The sequence below is a fragment of the Schistocerca cancellata genome, chromosome 1 (assembly GCF_023864275.1).
Source record: "Schistocerca cancellata isolate TAMUIC-IGC-003103 chromosome 1, iqSchCanc2.1, whole genome shotgun sequence".
Classification (NCBI taxonomy): domain Eukaryota; kingdom Metazoa; phylum Arthropoda; class Insecta; order Orthoptera; family Acrididae; genus Schistocerca; species Schistocerca cancellata.
In genome coordinates, this window is record NC_064626.1 from 759,561,923 (window position 1) to 759,586,275 (window position 24,353).

The window sequence follows — 24,353 nt, forward strand, 5'->3', positions numbered from 1 at the left end:
GTTTGTTAGAAACTGTAAAAACAGTCTCTCTGTGATTTAGCGTCATTTTATTTTGTACAAGGAATTTGAATTGATAAGACTCACCAATGATATGCCCATTCTGTGTAATCAAACAATGTCATGTTTAATTGAACTGTTTGTTAGAAACTGTAAAAACAGTCTTTCTGTGATTTAGCATCATTTTATTTTGTACAAGCCATGTACTCATGCCTTAAACTGCACTATTTGATTCATTACTTCTGTTGCATTCAACACCCTTCACTGCCAAGCTGATGTCATCAACAAACAGAAATATTTTAGAATGAAATCATATTACAGTGCATATTATTTGTAAATATAAGGAGCAGTAGTGGGCTCAGCACTGAGCCCTGAGGCATCTTCTGCCTCCCCCTCACACTCACATCTGTGCCCTATCAGATGCTATCGCATAGCTGTTCGCATTGCTGTGGAGAATCGTATTTTGTTATCTTTTGTTAAAGTATGAGAGGAACCAATTGTGAGTTAATCCTATTATTCCACAATGGTCCAACTTCAGCTGTAATATTTTGTGATCAGAACAATCAAATGCATTAGTTAAATCAAAGAAGACGATTATTGTTTGCAACTTGTTGTTGAATCTGTCCAGTGTCTCACCTACAAAAGAGAATGTAGAGTTTTTAGTTGTCAAACCTGTTTAAACTAAACTGTATGTTTGACAGCAAATTGTGTGAATTGAAACATCAATTTCTTTTATATATACAGTCTTTTGCAAACAGTAATGGCATAGAAATAAGATTAAAATGGTATGTGTTATCCCTTTCTCTTTTTTCATACAGCGGTTTCACTATTGAATCAGTCATTCAGGAAACTAAGCATTACTAAATGCAAAATTATAAATGTGGCTGCAGCACAGTGCTTTAGTTCTAGCTAGATATCCAATCATATCCATGAGAGTCCTTAGTCTTCAGCAATTTAACTACTGACTCGATCTCCCTCTTACCAGTATTACAGAGGTGTATTTCAGATAGCAGTCTTGGAAATCCATTTTCTAAGAGAGTTATGTGATTGTCTGTAGAAACTAATTTTTTATTTAATTCACCTGCTGTAATCAGAAAGTGATTGTTAAATACTGTACATGTTTCTGAATTATCAGAAATGAAAACATTTTTACTGCGTATTGACGTTACATCCTTGAGCTTGTGCTGTTGGCCAGACACTTCCTTCATGAATGACTGTGTGGTTTTGCTTTTATTGTGATATGATAATTAGCTGTTCTGTTTGCATACCGCATGGTCTAATGGTTGTTTACACCATTGAGTCTCTGTCCACCACAAGCTTTAATTTGTCAAGAAGTTTTACAAGCCTTATTTTGATTCATCTTACATTGTTGCGTCCTTTTTTTTGTTTGTGTTTTTTATCTTCGTTTTTGATAAAGAGGTTTTTTGCCTCAAAGAGTTCATGATCCTGATAAGTCTTCCTGACCTTCTTACAGGACAGTAATCCTGTGTATTGTATGATAACGATTGGTTGTTATGGCAGGAATGATACTATAGTGGCATGTTGGCAGAATAGATCCTATGAAGCACTACAGTGTGATTTTCATGGCATCACTTAATTGCTGAATTATCATCAGCAGTTCTTTCATGCCATAATACACTGTGGAAAAGCCTGCACCAGTACCATACTTAAATTTCACAATATCATGATGAACAGTTAAAAATTTTAATGCATGAGAGATTGGCAGCTACCATCCTAGAATCTCTGATTATCACAACAGCTGCAGTATTTCGTTTGTGTATTGTGTAACACTATTTTTAAAACTGTAATTATTTGTCAGCCAAGCACTACTGACAACACAATTTTCAACCACTGTTCTTTCAATCAACCAGTCTCCAACTTATATCTATTGTGACTTAATGAACCGTGCCAGAATATAAGCCAAATCAGATAAACAGGAGTAAAAGGCAGAGTATGAATGAAAATTAAAGTTCACTTCAAGAAAACGTTAATGTATTTAATGGTTATAGGCAAAAGCAAATAATAATAATAATAGTAATAATAATAATGCCCGTCCACAATGGTAACGACACTGCTAGCCACACGGAAAATGATTTAAATCCAAACAGAGATGTTTTGCAGGATATGCTTCCTGCAACCACTCTAGAAGGAAAACAAAGACAGAGGATGAGATGGTCAGATGAAGTTAACTGACACCTCATGTTCTGTTATTACCAAGCAATAAACTTAGGAACAAACACAACTGGATACAGATCACAAGTATATACAAAATTTATTACCAGATACCCAGAATTAAAATTTTTAACAGAACAACGACTAGCTGATCAGATCCGTGTAATAATCAAAAATAACAGAATACCCCAGTCAGAATTAGAAAACATCAAACAAGAAGTACAACAAATACTGGAACAAAATAATGTGCAATGAGAAGAAGAAGAAGAAAATACAGTAATGGACTCAAACATCCCAGAGCAAACAAACAAAGAACACCACGCATGAATTAAACAATCAGAGGAAAACGAAATCTTAACATAGCCACCAGAGCAAGCACAAATAGAACATGAAGTGACACACATGTTAGAGATAGAAGAAAAATTTCAGCTAACATATATAGAATACAAAGACACAAATATAGACATTAGACCATTCCTGCATAGACCACCAAATAACCCACAAGTCGAAACAACAATAACAACTATCAACACAATCATACACAACAAAATAAATGAAAATACAACTATGGAAGAGTTACAACTACTGGTTTATATAGGAGCACTCACTACACTAAATATACACACTAGGCAGAGATCAGAACAAACCAACACACAGAAGAAACCCACAAAACCAGCATGGCAACACAGGCTACAGATCAGAATAGAAAAACTGAGGAAAGACATCGGACAGCTACCACAGTTTATAAGAAATGAAATATCAGACAAAAAAACGAAAAAGATTAGGTAAAATCTCTTAACAAGAAGCGATAGAGCAATTAGATGAAAAGAAGCAGAAATTACAAGCATTGGCCAAATGACGTAGAAGATACAAAAAAAGTGAAAATAGAAGGAAACAAAACCAAACATTCAACACAAACCAAAAGAAATTTTATCAGACAGTAGATAACACACACATTAAAATAGACAACCCACCAAACATAACAGGCATGGAACACTTCTGGAGCAACATATGGTCAAACCTGGTACAACATAACAGGCATGCACGGTGAATACAAGCAGAAACACACACATACAAGATGATACCACAAATGCCTGACGTGATAATTTTGCAACATGAAGTCACCCGAGCAATTAATTCTACGCCCACTTGGAAAGCCCCTGGAAAAGATAAAATAGCAAATTTCTGGCTAAAGAAGTTCACCTCGACACATTCACATCTAACTAAATTATTTAACAGTTACATTGCAGACCCATACACATTCCCTGATACACTTACACATGGAATAACTTACCTGAAACCTAAAGATCAAGCAGACACAGCAAACCCAACAAAATATCGCCCCATAACATGCCTACCAACAATATACAAAATATTAACTTCAGTCATTACACAGAAATTAATGACACATACAACACAGAACAAAATTATAAATGAAGAGCAAAAAGGCTGTTGCAAAGGAGCACGAGGATGTAAAGAGCAACTGATAATAGATGCAGAGGTGACATATCAAGCTAAAACTAAACAAAGGTCACTACACTACGCATACATTGATTACCAAAAAGCTTTTGATAGTGTACCCCACCCATGGTTACTACAAATATTGGAAATATACAAAGTAGATCCTAAATTGATACAGTTCCTAAACATAGTAATGAAAAATTGGAAAACCACACTTAATATCCAAACAAATTCAAATAATATCACATCACAGCCAATACAGATTAAGCGTGGAATATACCAAGGAGACTCATTAAGTCCTTTCTGGTTCTGCCTTGCTCTGAACCCACTATCCAACATGCTAAATAATACAAATTATGTATACAATATTACTGGAACATACCAACACAAAATCACACATTTGCTATACATGGATGATCTAAAACTACTGGCAGCAACAAATCAACAACTCAACCAATTACTAAAGATAACAGAAGTATTCAGCAATGATATAAATATGGCTTTTGGAACAGACAAATGGAAAGAAAAATAGCATAGCCAAGGGAAAACACACTGAACAAGAAGATTTCATATTGGATAACCACAGTGACTGCATAGAAGCGATGGAAAAAACAGATGCCTATAAATGTCTAGGATACAGACAAAAAATAGGAATAGATAATACAAATATTAAAGAAGAACTAAAAGAAAAATACAGACAAAGACTAACAAAAATACTGAAAACAGAATTGACAGCAAGAAACAAGACAAAAGCTATAAATACTTATGGTATACCAATATTGGCCTACTCATTTGGAGTAGTGAAATGGAGTAACACAGACCTAGAAGCACTCAATACACTTACACAATCACAATGCCACAAATATAGAATACATCACATACATTCAGCAACAGAAAGAGTCACATTAAGCAGAAAGGAAGGAGGAAGGGGATTTATCGACATAAAAAACCTACATTATGGACAGGTAGACAATTTAAGAAAATTCTTTCTAGAACGAGCAGAAACTAGCAAAATACACAAAGCAATCACTCATATAAATACATCAGCTACACCACTGCAATTTCATAACCACTTCTACAACCCTCTAGATCACATAACATCAACAGATATGAAGAAAGTAAATTGGAAAAAGAAAACACTCCATGGCAAGCACCCGTATCATCTAACACAGCCACACATCGATCAAGACGCATCCAACACATGGCTAAGAAAAGGCAATATATACAGTGAGACGGAAGGATTCATGATTGCAATACAGGATCAAACAATAAACACCAGATATTACAGCAAGCATATTATTAAAGATCCCAATACCACAACAGATAAATGCAGACTTTGCAAACAACAAATAGAAACAGTAGATCACATCACAAGTGGATGTACAGTACTAGCAAATACAGAATACCCCAGAAGACATGACGATGCAGCAAAAATAATACGCAGCAAAAATAATACATCAACAACTTGCCATACAACATAAACTAATAAAACAACATGTTCCCACATACAAGTATGCACCACAAAATGTACTGGAGAATGATGAATACAAATTATACCGGAACAGAACCATTATGACAGATAAAAAACACCACATAACAAACCTGACATCATACTCACCAATAAAAAGAAGAAATTAACACAACTAATCAAAATATCCATACCCAATGCAACAAATATACAGAAGGAAACAGGAGAAAAAATTGAAAAATACATCCAACTGGCTGAGGAAGTCAGACATGTGACATCAGGATAAAGTTGACATCATACCTATTATACTATCAACTACAGGAGTCATACCACACAATATCCACCAGTACATCAATGCAATACAGCTACATCCAAACATATATATACAACTACAGAAATCTGTAATTATTGATACATGTTCAATTATGCGAAAGTTCCTAAATGCAATGTAACATGTACCGTACAGGTAAAAGGAAGTCACGCTTGATCAAGGTCCGCGTCACTTTCCATTTTTAACCAGACATAACGTATGAGACAGGAAAGAGAAATAATAATAATAATAATAATAATAATAATAATAATAGGAAGGCACTGTGTGAAATGTAAATGAGGCATCTAAATCAGAAGCTGTTTCTGTAATAGCAGATCTGACAAAAACAGAGATGACAGCAGGTTTCAAATTTCAAGCTGTTTTTTGATCAAAGGAATGGACAAACAGATATTAGGAAAAAGTAAAGGAAAGATTTACAGTCCAAATGTTTGGGGTGAATAAAATTGCAGCTATGATGGTATGAATTTGAAATCAACATGAAGAATGGTACAACATGTGTTTTACTATATAAACAACAAAAATAGGGGGGGGGGGGGGTGTGCCGTTACCTTCTGCCCTGCTGAGGTATTTTGTCATGTACTTCAAATATATTTTCTGTAAGACATACAGGCACTTTATTTAATTGGAACTAAATTATAACATTCACTACAAATAACAGTCATTACTTCCTTACCTCCCAGATAATAACTATAATTATTGATTGATAATTCAGTGATACTGTGTACTGTAATGTTAAGAGTTAAGAAGCAATCACAACATCTTATTATACAGACTCATTAAATTTACAAGCAGTCTTGCAATTATAGTAATTGTGGTTATCTGAATTCTAGTCATTTTCATTTTTAAACCTATTTTTGTAATAAATAATGATAATATTTGTAAACCAAATTTAATTTGCAGCCAGATGGAGGACCACCTGAAAGCAAGAAAATTTCTGGAGGCACCCAAGTATCTGCTGGATATATACAGCAGTTGTTTAACAATATTATCAACGAATGTGTGGGTGAAATGATCAGGTAAGACTTCATATGACTACAATCATATGAAGAAGATAAACTCTACAGTCAATCTTCTAAGGAATAAGGAATTAATTTGATGCACATTTAGAACAAACCTTTATTCTGTTTAAGTCAGTGCTATAGGAGTGGTCTGTTCGTTTTCTCAAAATTTTGCTTCTTGAATATAACCACTTGCAAAACTCTTTTTATCCATGTATTCTTTCAACTTTTGAAACTAGCGAAAATTATGTGGGATGATACCTGAAATGTACAATAGGTGCAGTTAAGTTGCACATCCACAGGGCTGTACTTTTTTCCATTTTTAATAGTCCAGTGCAGTTTGTGACATTTAATTTTCTAAATAATATTCATATCTCAGGATAACAAACCTTATTTGCTTGAATTGTGAGACATTACCATTTTCATGATTAGAGGCTAATTACTTTTTGTCTTTAACTCTCATGTCCTTCTTAATGAAATTTGGGGAATTGTAGACACCAAGGCTGTTTTGATCCAAGAAGTCAGCTTTAATTTATTCATGCTGACTATGCTACCTGTATGATCACCGAAAAAAGTAAAACAACCCAGAGTTTGGTCCAGTTTTATGCGAAAGTGGTAACATTAAATGGATGTGTAATGATTACAGTGGAGTTATTTGTAAGGTTAAGAATGTGACATCTCTTGTAAATCAATGGTGTCACCAAAGAAGCTCACTGTATAAAATATTGGTCACCATATTCTTAATTCCTTTTTGAATTAGTTAACGTAGAAAGGGGGGTATAAGTGATCACATTAGTGATCTTAAGGACTATGAGTATTAGAAAGAATGTTAAAAAAATATATGAAAATATTTTGCTTAGCAAGAGTAGCATGATACAAGTTGTTGAGTATCTGAGTAGGCAACATGATATGTTTAGTTCTGAGGATGAAGATGTAGAGCACAAATGGATGAAATTCAAAAGCATTGTTCAGTACGCCTTAGAGAAGTATGTGCTGAGCAAGGTTTTAAGGAATGGAAAAGACCCGTTGTGGATTAATAGACATTTTAGAAAGTTGCCATAAAGCAAAGAGAGCTTCTTCACAGATTAAGTGTAGTCAAAGCCTAGATATAAAACAAAGGCTGAACATAGCATAAGGAGCACAATGAGAGAAGCGATCAGTGAATTTGAAAGTAAGATTTTGCCTGTAATCTAACTACTAAATTTAAGTTTTGGTCTTATATTTAAAGTCAGTAAGCGGATTGAAATCCTCTGTTCAGTCACCCAGTGACCAAACTGGTACCTAAATGGAAGATGACAGCGAGAAGGCTGAAATACTGTATTCAGTCTTCCAAAATTGTTTCACCATGGAAGATCATAATATAGTTTCTTCTCTAAATCATCACATGAACTGAGGTAAGTGGCTGTGGAATAATAGAAAAGCAACTTCAATCACTTAACATGGTGGAAATGCATAGAACTGGGTGAGATACCTGTGAAGATTCTGCAGAAATGAAGCGAAAGAACTTCCTTTATTTCTAGCAGCAGTGTATCACTGGTTATTGGAGCAACAAAGGGTATCTAGTGACTGGAAAAGAAGTGCAGGTAGTTCCTGTTTGCCAGAAGAGTTGTAGGCTATATGCACGTAACTGTAGGCCTATATTGCTGACATCAGTCTGTTGTAGAATTTTGGAACTTGTTTTACACTCATGTATTATGGCTGCTGTAGAGAATGAAAATATTGTCTGTAAAAATCAGTGTGGATTCTTCAAACAAAGATCTTGTAAATCTTAACTCACTTTGTTCAATCTTTTGTGACCCGGCACAGGCCCTTTCACCAGCTGGAGTAATGGTGTGGTCTGCGTAGTGCAATCAGCACATTGTTCTCAATAGTTTTCATCATGGGCTAACGTTTACTAAGTCACCTTTAACAGAGTGAGAGGGAGAAATTTCCTAGATTGCTTAGCACAGGTGATTCTGGAATGGTGAGGAGAAGTTATGAAAGGAAGAAGGGGGCAAACAGTTAAGGATTCAGTTCAAAAAATTTATTTTTCCAACAGTTTAATCTTATTTGGAGTGATACTTCGCAGTTACTGCATTATCTTTGCAAATCAATAAGTACACTCTACCACTCTACATGTTATGCCTTTCCAGCAGCTTCTAGTTTCTGGTTTCGGCTTTTCAAATCAATAAGTACACTCTACCACTCTACATGTTATGCCTTTCCAGCAGCTTCTAGTTTCTGGTTTCGGCTTTTCTCTACCAGAGACAAGAGCTCTGCTTACAACTCATTCCAAAAATATGCAATTAAATGCCTTAACCTTTTATCTGCTAGTGACATGTATATTCGTGCACAATCATCGTGCTTCCTGGGCTAATGATGTATATATGGGAGAGGAACTGAGAGTGCCAGGTGTGCTAATGTTGGATACATACATTTTGATGTTTTCTTAGTAAATGTTAGCAGTATGATAACATGGCGTCACTTATGGAGCTCCAAGCAGCTTGTAGGAATGACAAATTGCCCGTTGGCTTCTGTCTTGGGTTCTTCATCCACAGTTTGTTTGACGATTTTTCTGATGTTATGCCAGCACAAGTGGCTGGCATTGCCAAAGCTTCAGTTTTGACTGCTGGTAGTGAACTGGAGTGAAGCTGGCAGCCACCGATTATATGTATTTGGTGTGCCAACATCCAAGGGCTTTTCTGTGGTCATTACCGCTGCGGTTTTCCCCTTGCTACCTGCAAGGGTTGTTCTCTGCAGCAAGGGAATCCAGGATCCGTTCATCTTAAGGCTTTCTTGTTGGGTTTGTTTCATGTTGGTGTATTTCTATAGCTTTCGTGAACAGGTGGGTGTAATAGGTCTCCTCTACAGCAAAAACTTCCATGTTAGGGAATTTCACTATTTGGTTAGTCTCACACAGTGCCTACTCTGCTATGACCAATTTCTCTACATGATCCAGCCTACAATGCCACTCACGTATGGTGTTCCTGGTGTTGACTGACCATCCAGTCATTCCAACATAGACTTTTTCTACGTGTGCATGGTATACAGTATGTTTCCTACATTGCAAGTGGGGTCCCTTTTCTCTTTTGCCAATCTGAGACACTTTTTGATCTTCTTTGTCTGTTTATAACTAGTCTTTATGCCTTGTTTGTGCAATATACAGCTGATTCTGTCCACCAGTCTGGAAATGTATGGCAGAAAGGCTGTTCCTGGAATTTCTTTTTCTGATGTGTCACTTTGCTGAGACATTGTTTCTATAATGCTTCTTATGTAACTGGTGGAGTACTTATTGTTCCTCAGAACACTTTCCAGGTGCTGCATCTCACGTCTGAAGTGCTAGGGTTCCACATTTGTCTTGCTTTTATTGCAAGCTTATTAATCATGTCTCTTTTCTGGCTCAGGTGGTGATTTGATAGTTTGTGCAGGTATTGGTCCTTGTGTGTTAGTTTTCGATACACACTGTGTCCCACGGTAGCTGTTGGTCCTTTTCTAGGCAAATTTTATGTTGGCATAGAGACTGTTCAGGTGTCTTAGGAAGTTTCTGAGCTGTTCCTTGCCTTGATGCCCATAACGAAGGTATCATCTAAGTATCTATATCACACTATCATTGAAGTATCTGTATCACACTTCAGGTTTATGAGGCTCCGAGTCCAATGCCTGTGCTTCAAAATGTTTCATTAAGAGTTGACCACCACTGGACTAAGTGTACTAATTGAGACTATGTCTTCCAGTAGTTCGTAGAAGTTGCCTTTCCAAGTGAAATAGCTCATGGTGGGACATGCATGGAAGAAGTTGGTAATGTCTTGCAGGGAAATGGAACTAATATACTCCAGAGAATCATCTAGTGGTTCTTTAGTAAACAAAGAAACATCATCAGAGCTGACCAGGATATCATTTGGTCCAAGTTTTAATTTCTTCACCTTCTCAGCCGTTGCGGGGCATGCACTGTGAGAGACTGACCACATAGTGAAATTAACCAACATGGAAATTCTTGCTGTAGAGAAGAGCTATTATAATTGCTTGTTCAGGGAAGCTATAGAAATACACAGACATAACAACAGCTTCAGCAAGAAACAAGAAAGCTTCGAGGTGAATGGCTCGTGGATTCCCGTGCTGCAGAGGATGACTGTTGCAGGTAGCAAGGGGAGAACTGCAGTAGTAATGACCACAAAAAAGCCCTTGGACATTGACACACCAGGTACATAATGATCTGCGGCCGTGATCTCTAGTCCAGTCCACCAACAGCAATGAGGGATGAAGATTTGACAATGCCAGCCACTCGTGCTGGTGAACCATCAGAAGAATTATCAAAGGAACATCAGCCGAAAAACCTGAGACAGGCACTGACAGGCCATTTGTCAACAAGTGGCCATGAAAGCCTTAACAGTTTTGTAGCTTGTAGGATTTATAGTGGTTCTTCAGATAGCAGAAGCTGTAGTTTGTCGGCCTGATGACTTGCTTTGTACTGTTTCATTTTGTTTGAAAATATGTAACTACATGCTATCTGACAAGGAAATAGAACATATTTTCGTGGAAAGTGGTGATGATGATGATTTTCTTTCTTCATCTGAAACTGAAGACAATGTGACTCTTGATTCCTGTCCTTCACAATCTCAGTGGTCAGAAAGCTATTTCTCTCGTTGCATATTTAGGCCTTCTGGAAGAACGACAGGCAGCGATAATGGAGATGAAGTTGATGTGCTCCCAGTGAAAAAAGTGAGTTTGAGGACAAATTTCAGTGGTGTAGAAAGGAGCTGAATCCCAGGGTTATGATTTTGATACAGCATATCCAGGTGTGACTCTTACACTTCTGGAAAATCCTAGTGCACTGTAAGTTTTTGAGACATTGTTCATGAAGAAGTTAGTCTCAGTTATTGTCATCATCACCAGTTTTTTGCTATATTAGTAGAATTCCTCAATTATTGTAGACGGAACTAATAGTTACTACAATGATCAGAGTGCTACTCTATGAGAAAAGCCGTTTGAAGGGCCGGAAATAAAAATTTATAGCAGAAATTCGTTGTTTCCTGCCGTAACTCTTCTCATGACAAGAATTAAAAAACTGAAATAGTCTGAATCTTGGTCAAGTGATCTTCTCCTCACAACACAAATTATTAGTGAAATAATGTCTTGTGACAGGTATCTATTGTTACTCCAAATCCTGCATGTTTCTGCTCTAGATGATAGGCTGTACAAAATAAGATCAGTCACTTCTTACCTGAAAGGGAAGTTCAGGACAGCACTCACTCCAATCGAAAAAGTTTTTATAGATGAAAGTATTTTATTGCTCAAGAAAGTCTTGACTTTGAAACAATACGTTCCTTCTAAAAGACCTCATTTGGGTATAAAAAGATTTGTTCTGCGTGATTGTGAAACAGGATTTATGTTTGACTTTTTTTTTTTAGTTTATACTGGTGCAAAGTGTGACATAATAGTCAGGGAAGATATTTGTAAATTACTGAGAATACTGCGACAACACCTTTGGAACCTTACTTGGGAAGAGCCGCATGGTATATGGGGACAGTTGGTACATATGTCCATCTCACTTCCATTACTTTCATTAAAGAGGAACAAATGCAGTAGGTACAGTTCACATGAACAGGAAAGGTACATCAAAACTTGAAGCCTAACTGCAAAGAGGAGAGAGAGAATTTATAGCAATAGACACTGTGATGTATGTACAGTGGAACCTCACATAGTGAGCATAATTTGTTCTAGAATCTTACTCACAGAGTGAAACACTCATCAAGCATAACAATTTATCCCATATGAATTAATGTAAAATACGATAATGTGTTCCATGCAGAAAGAATACTGAAAGTTTTATCTTATTCACACCATTTATTCAAAGAAAATTATGTATACAATATTATGTACTTTATATCTAAAAACAAAGTTGATGTGACTTACCAAACAAAAGCGCTGGCAGGTCGATAGACACACAAACAAACACAAACATACACACAAAATTCAAGCTTTCGCAACCCACGGTTGCTTCGTCAGGAAGCAGTTGTTTTTAGATATATTTTTCCCACGTGGAATGTTTCCCTCTATTATATTCATATTATGTACTTTATTATTCATGTTACATAACTAATTGTTTTTTACTATGAAGCTATTTATAATCATTTGTTTCTAACGATGGTGCAGCACATGGCAAAAATGCGACACAGCATTATCATCACATAAATTTGTAGTGCACATAGCCACTGCTTTATTGGGGTGATTATTTTCAATGTCTGATGCAACTGATTCCCATGTTTTCAGCATTTCTCTTATTGTGCCAGTTGTGCTAGAAGACTGCTGATTTGCTGTTACTGCAGCCTCCTCCTCCTCCTCCTCTGAAGAAGTAGTCCACTCCACAACATCCTACTGTGAAACACATTGCAACTTCATAAGGTCTTTGGTGGTCATCTCTTGGCTGTGACCTTCCACAAGCTCATCATCATCATTATTATCTATTTCTAGTTCAAAGCCCTTGGAAAAGACTCAATCTTGTTGACTACAGGCTCCACAGGTACTGATGCAAATGCCTCAGAGTCACATTTGACAATGCGTTCCGACCAAAGCTTCCTTCAAGCAGAAGTGAGAGTTCTCTTGGTAGCCCCTCCCCATGCCTTTTCGATTGTCTTGATGCAGACAAAGGTGTTGAAGTGATATTTCCAAAACTCTGACAGTTAAATTGCTAGCTTCAGTCAATTCAAAACAGTGCTCAAAGAATGCTTTAGTGTAGAGCTTCTTAAAGTTAGAAATAATCTGCTGGTGCATAGGCTGTAGTAACGGAATGGTGTTGGGAGGCAGAAATTGGATTTTGATGAATTTAAATTCTTCAAGGAGGTAAACTTGTAAGCCTGGAGAATGGGCAGGAGTGTCATCCATAACAAGCAAGACACAGAGTGGCAGATTCATCTCAATCAAATATTTTTTCACCGATTGACCAAACACTTCATTGATCCAATCACGAAAAAGATCACGTGTCACCCAAGCCTTGTTGTTGAACCTCTCCATCATTTTTAACCTGCTCTTCTGGACTTTACACTTCTTGTAAGCTCATGGAGTTTCTGAATGGTAAACAAGCAGTGGTTTAATTTTCAAATCGCCACTTGTATTTGCTCAGAATAGCAAGGTGAGACAGTCTTTCATTGACTTGTGGCCAGGCAATACATTCTCCTCTGCTGTTTTAGAGGCATACTTCAGCATCTTTTTGCAGAATAGACCCGCCTCGTCACAATTAAAAATCTGTTGTGACAGATAACTCACAGAATCTGTGAGCACCTTGAAGTTGCTGATGAAGCTCTCTGCTGCCTTTGTGTTGGGGCTGGCTGCTTCGCCATACCTCACAATGAACACTGTGGATGCCAGTATTTCTCTTGAAACTTCTCAAATCACCCATGGTTCCCTTGAACACTACTTTGGCCACTGATGATCCTGGCATTTTCCTAACGAGGTCAGCAAAAATCAGTCTCACTTTCTTATAAATGACATTCTTGTTAATAGTGTCGCCTTTTAATTTCTTTTCATTTATCCATGTAAGTAGCAGCCTTTCGACATCATCCAGAAAACAAAACTGTTGTGTAGATACTCTTGTCCCTTCCTTTGAAGCACCTGTCTCCTTAATCTTGACCTTGTTCTTGAGGATAGTGCAAATAGTAGTTATAGACTGATTGGATGTGCGTGCTAAATCAGCAAAGCTCACACCACGTTTGCGTTTTTCAGTGATTGTATGTTTCATTTCTAAGGTAATTTTCTTTTTCTTATGGTCATCTTCTTACTGCTGATAATGAAAGGTGTTCGTATTGTTGAATGCTTCCACTGCTGTGCACTAACGGCTGGTGATGTCACTCTAAATTGTCGTCACTCGTTAATGTGAAACATCACTCGTTAAGTGAGTCATTTTATTACAATTTGGTTTGCTCATTATGCAAGTTGCACATTATGGGAAGGTGCTCATTAAGTGAGGTTCCACTGTACTTTACTTACCCAATTATAAGATGAGTTTTTTCCTCAGTTCATCATTTGCAAAATACAGGGTCATCTTATATTAGTAGATTAAACTGCTGCTGCTGAAGATAACATTTTTATGTTGTTTAATAGAGTATATAGGTGTCATATTACATTTGAAGGTGAAGCTTTGCCTATTGAGGTCACATACAGATTTATTTTGAAGAATTCAGAAGAGCAGGACTGGGCAAATGATACTCACCTTCAAACAGACTCAAGATTTCCTGATATGCCAAAGTACCGGATAGGGTATCGATGTAGCTCTAACAGTTGTGAGACATTCGACTCGCGCAGTGCTAGTGCAGTAGATACTATATGTGAGAAACTATGAACTAACCACTACAATAGTTTATTGTTCTGCTTAAAATGTGATAATTTTGTGAAACACGGGAGAAGGTAGCACCAAATTCTTTATTCTTACAGACTCTTGTTTTATTTGAACAGGTTTACAATAAAAGTTTTCATACATTTGTGGATACCAAGTACAAACATGATGTTACTTTTTAAGTAAAAGTAACATTCAAAAGCAGAAATCTTGTCCTTCGGAAAACATTCCTTGATTCCAAACCCAGATCAATATTACATTTGCTTATGAGAGTGAGTAATTATTTACTAAGTGGGCTGCAAAGGAGAAATTCGATCACTGGTCATGTAATACAATACAAGATAAAAACATTGCAACTTTTAATCAGCTTTGGAACATGACCCTTACATTGAGATGAAATAAGAAGGAACATTTATCTAGAAAGAAATTTCAAACAAATGAAATAAATCATATTAAACTTTTTATTGTTATTGTGTGAATAAATTACAGTGGCAAGATCTGTTGTGGAGATAGTACCAGCAGACGTCATTAGATGGTGGGACAAGCCCAAGTTCAAGAATTGGACTGAATTGTTATTGCAATCATTTATTTATGCATTAGTTGCTGTTGTTACATATGACTTGCACCCTAGAAGATATTTCAGTCCATAATAAATGTAAACATGGTCTGTAATAGGCTGTAATGTGATTTTTGTGTATTTCTTTCTTTCTTTCTTTCTTTCTTTATTTTTAGTGCACTTGGATCCCCAATAATATAAAATTTTGATTTCAGCCCATGTTTCACAGTTGCTCAAGCTCAGCACTGCATAAGGGTTGGAGGGGAACAGTGATACCAACTTGGATGATAGGTGAGTGAAGAAAGGGGAGTAGTGAGCGGGCTGGAAATTACATCATGCTGCCAACCGACCATGGGAATCTATGTACCTCATACTTTGGCATTTTAGGAACATCTATCATTTTTGAACTGCAGTTTGCCCCAGTTAATTTGTGGCTGGAATTGAATTGACCTTAAGGTGCGACAAACAACAATCTAGTTGAGAGCCAGTGGCATAGTTAAGTGTTTTGTGCTGCAGATTACTCTAGATTAGATGGGATTAAATTAGCTGTATTTTTCATTCCAATTGATCCATCATGAGATCTGCCAGTATGTAGAACATGTCAGAAAAACAACAATACACAACAAATATTTATAATGAAGAAAAAGAGTATGCTAATGTACCTTCCACAAGTCCCAGGTGGAATAATCATCATGATGTGGAATGAGCCAAAAAATTTTAAAACCTATTTTCATTTATGAGGTGGTAAACACTGAATAGAAGAATCATTTTACAACACTTAAATACAGTGATAGCTTTACTGCATTGAATTTGTCGATGCCCAGAGTGAGATATGAAGGAACAAAAGGGCACGTGTCAGCTGCTGTTTCTACGCAGCCAGTGATCAGAGAGCAGTGAGCAGACAGTGTGTTTGGAAGCAAGAGACATTGCAACATTCTCGTGTCAGTATAGGTGCAAAATCCGGTATATATTCGGATAGAAGCAGCTGTGTTCTCAGATCCAACGGTAACCATGACCTCAGAAATCGCAACATATTTGGAATAAACTGCCAAATAATTGTGACAACAAAGATAAAAACTTCACAGCTGTGCTATAAGGATGGTGATGATTAAAAATTGCGGTACTGCAGATGACAGGGTGGTTTTTGTGGTCTTCAGTCCAGAGACTGGTTTGATGCAGCTCTCCATGCTACTTTATCCTGTGCAAGTTTCTTCATCTCCCAGTACCTACTGCAACATACATTCTTCTGGATCCGCTTAGTGTATTCATGTCTTGGTCTCTCTCTATGATTTTTACCTTCCACACTGTCCTCCAGTACTAAACTGGTGATTCCTTGATGCCTCAGAACATGTCCTAACAACCGATCCCTTCTTCTAGTCAAGTTGTGCCACAAATTTCTCTTCTCCCCAATTCTATTCAATACCTCCTCATTAATTATGTGGTCTACCCATCTAATCTTCAGCATTCTTCTGTAGCACCACATTTCGAAAGCTTCAATTCTCTTCTTGTCCAAACTATTATTTATTGTCCATGTTTCACTTCCATACATGGCTACACTCCATACAAATACTTTCAGAAACGACTTCCTGACACTTAAATCTATACGCAATGTTAACAAATTTCTCTTCTTCAGAAACACTTTACTTGCCATTGCCAGTCTACATTTTATATCCACTCTACTTCAACCGTCATCAGTTATTTTGCTCCCCAAATAGCAAAACTCATTTACTACTTTAAGTGTCTCATTTCCTAATCTAATACCCTCAGCATCACCCGATTTAATTCGACTACATTCCATTATCCTCATTTTGCTTTTGTTGATATTTGTCTTATATCCTCCTTTCAAGACAGTGTCCATTCCGTTCAACTGCTCTTTCAAGTCCTTTGCTGTCTCTGACAGAATTACAATGTCTTCGGCAAACCTCATAGTTTCTATTTCTTCTCCATGGATTTTAATTCCTACTCCGAATTTTTCTTTTGTTTCCTTTACTGTTTGCTCAATATACAGATTGAATATCATCGGGGATAAGCTGTAACACGGTCTCATTCCCTTCCCAACCACTGCTTCCCATTCATGCCCCTCGACTCTTATAACTGCCATCTGGTTTCTGTACAAATTGTCAATAGTCTTTCACTCCCTGTATTTTACCCCTGCCATGGTCAGAATTTGAAAGAGAGTATTCCAGTCAACACTGTCAAAAACTTTCTCTAAGTCTACAAATGCTAGAAACATAGGTTTGCCTTTCCTTAATCTTTCTTCTAAGATGAGGTGTAGGGTCAGTATTGCCTCACGTGTTCCAACATTTCTACGGAATCCAAACTGATCTCCCCCGAGGTTGGCATCTACCAGTTTTTTCATTCGTCTGTAAAGAATTCATGTTGATATTTTGCAGCTGTGACGTATTAAACTGATAGTTCAGTAACTTTTGCGTATGTCAACACCTGCTGTCTTTGGCATTGGAATTATTATATTCTTCTTGAAGTCTAGGGGTATTTCGCCTGTCTCATACATTTTGCTCACCAAATGGTAGAGTTTTGTCACGGCTGGGTCTTCCTATCCTATAAGTAGTTCTAATGGAATGTTGTGTACTCCCTTGGCCTTATTTCGACCTAGGTCTTTCAGTGTTCTGTCATATTTGTCACACAGTATCATATCTCCCATTTCATCTTCATCTACGTTCTCTTCAATTTCCATAATATTGCCCTCAAGTACATCGCCCTCGTATAGACCCTCTATATACCCCTTCCACCTTTCTGCTTTTTCTTCTTTGCTTAGCACTTGTTTTTCATCTGAGCTCTTGCTGTTCGTATAGGTGATTCTCTTTTCTCCAAAGGTCTCTTTAATTTTCCTGTAGGCAGTTTCTATCTTACCCCTAGTGATATATGCCTCTACATCCTTACATTTGTCCTCTAACCATTCCTGCTTAGCCATTTTGCACTTCCTATCCATCTCATTTTTGAGACGTTTGTATTGATTTTTGCCTGCTTCATTTACTGCATTTTTATATTTTCTCCTATCATCAAATAAATTTAACATTTCTTCTGTTACCCAAGGGTTTCTACTAGCCCTCGTCTTTTTACCTACTTGATCCTTTGTTGCCTTCACTATTTCATCTCTCAAAGCCACCCATTCTTCATCTACTGCATTTCTTTCCCCCATTCTTGTTAATCGTTCCCTAATGCTCTCCCTGAAACTCTGTACAACCTCTGGTTCTGTCAGTTTATCCAGGCCCCATCTCCTTAAATTCTCACCTTTTTGCAGTTTCTTGAGTTTTAATCTACAGTTCATAACCAATAGATTGTTGTCAGAGTCCACATCTGTCCCTGGAAATGTCTTACAATTTACAACCTCGTTCCTAAATCTCTGTCTTATCATTATGTAATCTATCTGAAACCTTCCAGTATCTCCAGACCTCTTCCATGTATACAATCTTCTTTCATAATTCTTGAACCAAGTGTTAGCTATGATTAAGTTATGCTATGTGCAAAATACCCCCATTTCGTATTCACTTACTATGTTTCCTTCTACATCTACATCTACATCTACATGATTACTCTGCAATTCACATTTAAGTGCTTGGCAGAGGGTTCATCGAACCACAATCATACTATCTCCCTACCATTCCACTCCCGAACAGCGTGTGGGAAAAACGAATACCTAAACCTTCCTGTTCGAGCTCTGATTTCTCTTATTTTATTTTGATGATCATTCCTACCTATGTAGGTTGGGCTCAACAAAATAGTTTCGCATTCGGAAGAGAAAGTTGGTGTGACTTCTGAAATTTTCCCGAAGAACTGTCCATGAACGATGTATAGAACATGAAAGATACACCCGTCTGCGGCAACCGTCAAAATCGGCAGTAGCAGAGCACTGTATTTCTTTGGGACATTCAATGGAATACAATGTAACAAAAATTTTATCCCCGGTTTCCGGTTTTTGGGATTCCGTAATCAAGGAATCAGTGGAAATACGTCTTGCCAATAATCTTATAAATCGTGACAACGGCTTTCAGCTGGATAAAAATTGGAATCCTGTTATTAAAATTATACAATCACAGCGGAATCGACAGTGTCATTCGATACTCAATGACTAGATGAACCTTTATTTCCACCACTGAGGGCAGCACGTACAACTCGGCTATGCTGCGCATGTCAACACCTGACGCATGCGCTGTAGGATGCCAGTACATTTCACATGCGCGAGATTCGGCATAAATACCGCGACTGCACCTGGGCTCTTCAGTAGTTGTGTACTCACCTGATGATGGCCGGACGTCTCTGGGCCGAAATATCGTGGCAGAATGTCGACGGGATCCGGCTGCATACCCGGAAATTATTAGAAGGAGAAAGTTGGTGACTGAAATTTCGTAAATAGATCTCGCCGCGACGAAAAACGTCTTTGCTTTAATGACTTCCATCCCAACTCGCGTATCATATCTGCCACACTCTCTCCCCTATTACGCGATAATACAAAACGAGCTGCCCTTTTTTGCACCCTTTCGATGTCCTCGGTCAGTCCCACCTGGTAAGGATCCCACACCGCACAGCAATATTCTAACAGAGGACGAACGAGTGTAGTGTAAGCCATCTCTTTAGTGGACTTGTTGCATCTTCTAAGTGTCCTGCCGATGAAACGCAACCTTTGGCTCGCCTTCCCCACAATATTATCTATGTGGTCTTTCCAACTGAAGTTGTTCGTAATTTTTACACCCAGGTACTTAGTTGAATTGACAGCCTTGAGAATTGTACTATTTATCGAGTAATCGAATTCCAACGGATTTCTTTTGGAACTCATGTGGATCACCTCACACATATCGTTATTTAGCGCCAACTGCCACCTGCCACACCATACAGCAATCTTTTCTAAATCGCTTTGCAACTGATACTGGTCTTCGGATGACCTTACTAGACGGTAAATTACAGCATCATCTGCGAACAACCTAAGAGAACTGCTCAGATTGTCACCCAGGTCATTTATATAGACCAGGAACAGCAGAGGTCCCAGGACGCTTCCCTGGGGAACACCTGATATCACAAATCCAGTCGCACAACTGAGACGATACCCCATAGGCCCGCAGCTTGATTAGAAGTCGCTTATGAGGAACGGTGTCAAAAGCTTTCCAGAAATCTAGAAATACGGAATCAAAATTGAGATCCCCTGTCGATAGCGGCCATTACTTTGTGCGAATAAAGAGCTAGCTGTGTTGCACAAGAACGAAGTTTCCTGAAACCATGTTGATTACATATCAATAGATCGTTCCCCTCGAGGTGATTCATTATGTTTGAATACAGTATATGCTCCAAAACCCTACTGCAAACCGACGTCAATGATATAGGTCTGTAGTTCGATGGATTACTCCTACTACCCTTCTCAAACACTGGTGCGACCTGCGCAATTTTCCAATCTGTAGGTACAGATCTATTGGTGAGCGAGCGGTTGTATATAATTGCTAAGTAGGGAGCTATTGTATCAGCGTAATCTGAACGGAACCTAATCGGTATACAATCAGGACATGAAGACTTGCCCGTATCAAGCGATTTGAGTTGCTTCGCAACCCCTAAGGTATCTACTTCTAAGAAACTCATGCTAGCAGGTGTTCGTGTTTCAAATTCTGGAATATTCCATTCGTCTTCCCTGGTGAAGGAATTTCGGAAAACTGCGTTCAATAACTCCGCTTTAGCGGCACAATCGTCGGTAACAGTACCATCGGCACTGCGCAGCGAAGGTATTGATTGCGTCTTGCCGCTTGTGTACTTTACATACGACCAGAATTTCTTCGGATTTTCTACCAAATTCCGAGACAATGTTTCGTTGTGGAACCTATTAAAGGCATCTCGCGTTGAAGTCTGTGCCAAATTTCGCGCATCTGTAAATTTTAGCCAATCTTCAGGATTTCGCGTTCTTCTGAACTTCACATGCTTTTTCCGTTGCCTCTGCAACAGCATTTGGACCTGTTTTGTGTACAACGGGGGATCAGTTCCATCTCTTACCAATTTATGAGGTATAAATCTCTCAATTGGTGTTGCTACTATATCTTTGAATTTGAGCCACATCTCGTCTACATTTGCATAGTCAGTTCGGAAGGAATGGAGATTCTCTCTTAGGAAAGCTTCTAGTGACACTTTATCCGCTTTTTTAAATAAAATTATTTTGCGTTTGTTTCTGGTGGATTTGGAAGAAACGGTATTGAGCCTAGCTACAACGACCTTGTGATCACTAATCCCTGTATCAGTCATGATGCTCTCTATTAGCTCTGGATTGTTTGTGGCTAAGAGGTCAAGTGTGTTTTCGCAACCATTTACAATTCGCATGGGTTCGTGGACTAGCTGCTCGAAATAATTTTCGTAAAAAGCATTTAGGACAATCTCGGAAGATGTTTTCTGCCTACCACCGGTTTTGAACAAGTATTTTTGCCAACATATCGGGGGAAGGTTGAAGTCCCCACCAACTATAACCGTATGAGTGGGGTATTTATTTGTTACGAGACTCAAATTTTCTCTGAACTGTTCAGCAACTATATCATCGGAGTGTGGGGGTCGGTAGAAGGAGCCAATTACTAACTTAGTTCGGCTGTTAACTATAACCTCCACCCATACCAATTCGCACGGAGTATCTACTTCGACTTCACTACAAGATAAACCACTACTGACAGACACAAACACTCCACCACCAATTCTGCCTAATCTATCTGAGACTTCGTAAAAATTTCTGCAGAACTTATTTCAGGCTTTAGCCAGCTTTCTGTACCTATAACGATTTCAGCTTCTGTGCTTTCTATTAGTGCTTGAAGCTCAGGGACTTTCCCAACACAACTACAACAATTTACAACTACAATTCTGACTGTTCCTTGATCCAAGCACGTCCTGTATTTGCCATGCACCCTTTGAGATTGCAGCCCACCCCGTACTTTCCCGAGGCCTTCTAACCTAAAAAACCGCCCAGTCCACGCCACACAGCCTCCACTACCCGTGTAGCCGCCAGCTGAGTGTAGTGAACACCTGACCTATTCTTTTCCTTTTCCTACTATTGAATGTAATTTTGATTAGTTAGACTATGTCAAAAATACTTTTTTTTTTTCAAAGAGTTTCTTGAGGGAAAAAAAGGGGGGACTACCACATTTTCATCTCCCTTCACTATCTGAATAATTTATTTTATCTCATCATACATTTAATCAATCTCTTCGTCATCTGCGGAGCTAGTTGGCATATAAACTAGTACTACTGTGGTGGGCATGGGCTTTTTGTCTATCTGGGTCACAATAATGTGTTCACTATGCTGTTTGTAGTTGCTTAGCCGCACTCCTATTTTTTTTATTCATCATTAAACCTACTCCTGCATTACCCCTACTTGATTTTGTATTTATAACCCTGTGGTCACCTGACCAGAAGTCTTGTTCCTCCTGCCACTGAACTTCACTAATTCCCACTACATCTAACTTTAACCTATCCATTTCCTTTTTCAACTTTTCGAACCTACCTGCCCGATTAAGGGATCTGACATTCCACACTCTGATCCATAGAACACCAGTTTTCTTTTTCCTGATAATGTCGTCCTCCTGAGTAGTCCCCTCCCGGAGACAGGTTTAGTAAGTGAAAAATGTAGAAAAGAAAATGGTCTGCAAATTAGTGTAAACCAGTTCTTTTCATTTATTTTATTTCTCATTGAATTATCAAAATGTAGACAATCAATAAATGGCATAAATTTACTGTAAGTATAATGTTAACTTTTTAGGCTGATACTTAATGTCCATAATGTAGTTTGTAATTTTGGTTAGTTAGAATGTATCAAAAATACATTTAAAAAAAAAAAAAGCTTCTCGAGGAAAAAAAAGGGGGTCGTTTTATTTTAAGGGTCGTCTTTTACTCAGGTAAATATGGTATGCTCACAACAGACCATACAGCTGAAATGAAATCAAGTGGGGAAAATGGAATGCAAACTATTATCTAAAAATGTAAACCAAAATGTGTATTATATTGACAATGAGTCTATGGGTGGAATGGCCAAATGTAGCATACTAAGCTCAACAGAATGTATTCACAAAACACTGAAAAAGGAAAAAAAAAAAAAAAAAAACTCTGTTTTGACATCTTGGACATATATTTCTGAATTCCCTTTTTATATACAATGTTCATTAAAAAAAAGAGCTTCAGTCATGAATTTTATCTCAGCACTATTTGTGAGTTTTAGAGACATACCAGTTTGAAAGGAAAGCATTACGAGGTCATTAACCAAATGAGATAAATACATTGCAGCTTTGAGAAAGGCACTTTCCAACCATAGTTGAATCATTAATAAAATGATTCATGGACCTGTAAGTAGATGCCTCATACACAGTAAGAACAGTAAACAAAAGGAGTCATGTTACTACTGGGAACAATGTGATGTGGGATATTTTCTGGAGCTTTGTTTCGAAATATGTCCGGCATGTGCACGTGTGCCAACAAAGTTCGCACACGCATGCACATGTGCTCAAGCACAGGTGCACACACCGTCTCTGAAACATGTTTCTCTGTAATTTTAACTAGTTTTGAGAACATCAACAAACAAGAATATTCAAAGTATACTTTATTTTACGAATTTATTGTTGAGAATAAATACAGAAGAGCCTGCAATGATAACAGCACAGCGTAGCACCTGCAGTGCTGTATCATGCCCAGCATGCGGTGGGCGCTGCTGGCGGAGCAGCCTGACTGTGTGCAGATGTGTGCCCTGCTACAGTACACTGAGCAGGGAAAGGGGTAGCATAATTGGAGCCAAAAGCAAGTCACTGCTTGTGCCTTCCTATATTCTGACACACAGGAAATATATCAACTATTACTCATTATGACTATATGTACTTGTCTGCATGTCTACAAAAAATGCTACCTGAATAGTGTCTGCAAGATCCTTATTTACGGCCACAAGTTCCATATCCACATCTGCATTTGGATGTAACCATGACAAAAAAAGTGATGTGTTTTCTCAGTAAAGCCATGCCTTTTGACGTTCCTTGTGGACATGAATTTATCTTGAAGACCCAATTGCTTACGGATGTGGAGGCCAAGTGAGGTGCAACGAATCT

General features: G+C 37.9%; 1 protein-coding gene across 3 annotated transcripts in view; it reads left to right on the top strand.

Moving 5' to 3' along the window:
- Positions 1 to 24,353, top strand: part of LOC126186300 (germinal-center associated nuclear protein) — a 304,544-nt gene that overhangs the window by 112,307 nt on the left and 167,884 nt on the right. For all 3 annotated transcript variants that reach the window (XR_007537424.1, XM_049928199.1, XM_049928198.1), the window contains exon 13: positions 6,330 to 6,445. Coding sequence is in view for 2 of the 3 variants with exons in the window: in XM_049928199.1 (XP_049784156.1) it covers positions 6,330 to 6,445 (116 nt within the window). In the remaining variant the exon portion in view is untranslated. The remainder of the gene's footprint in view (positions 1 to 6,329; positions 6,446 to 24,353) is intronic.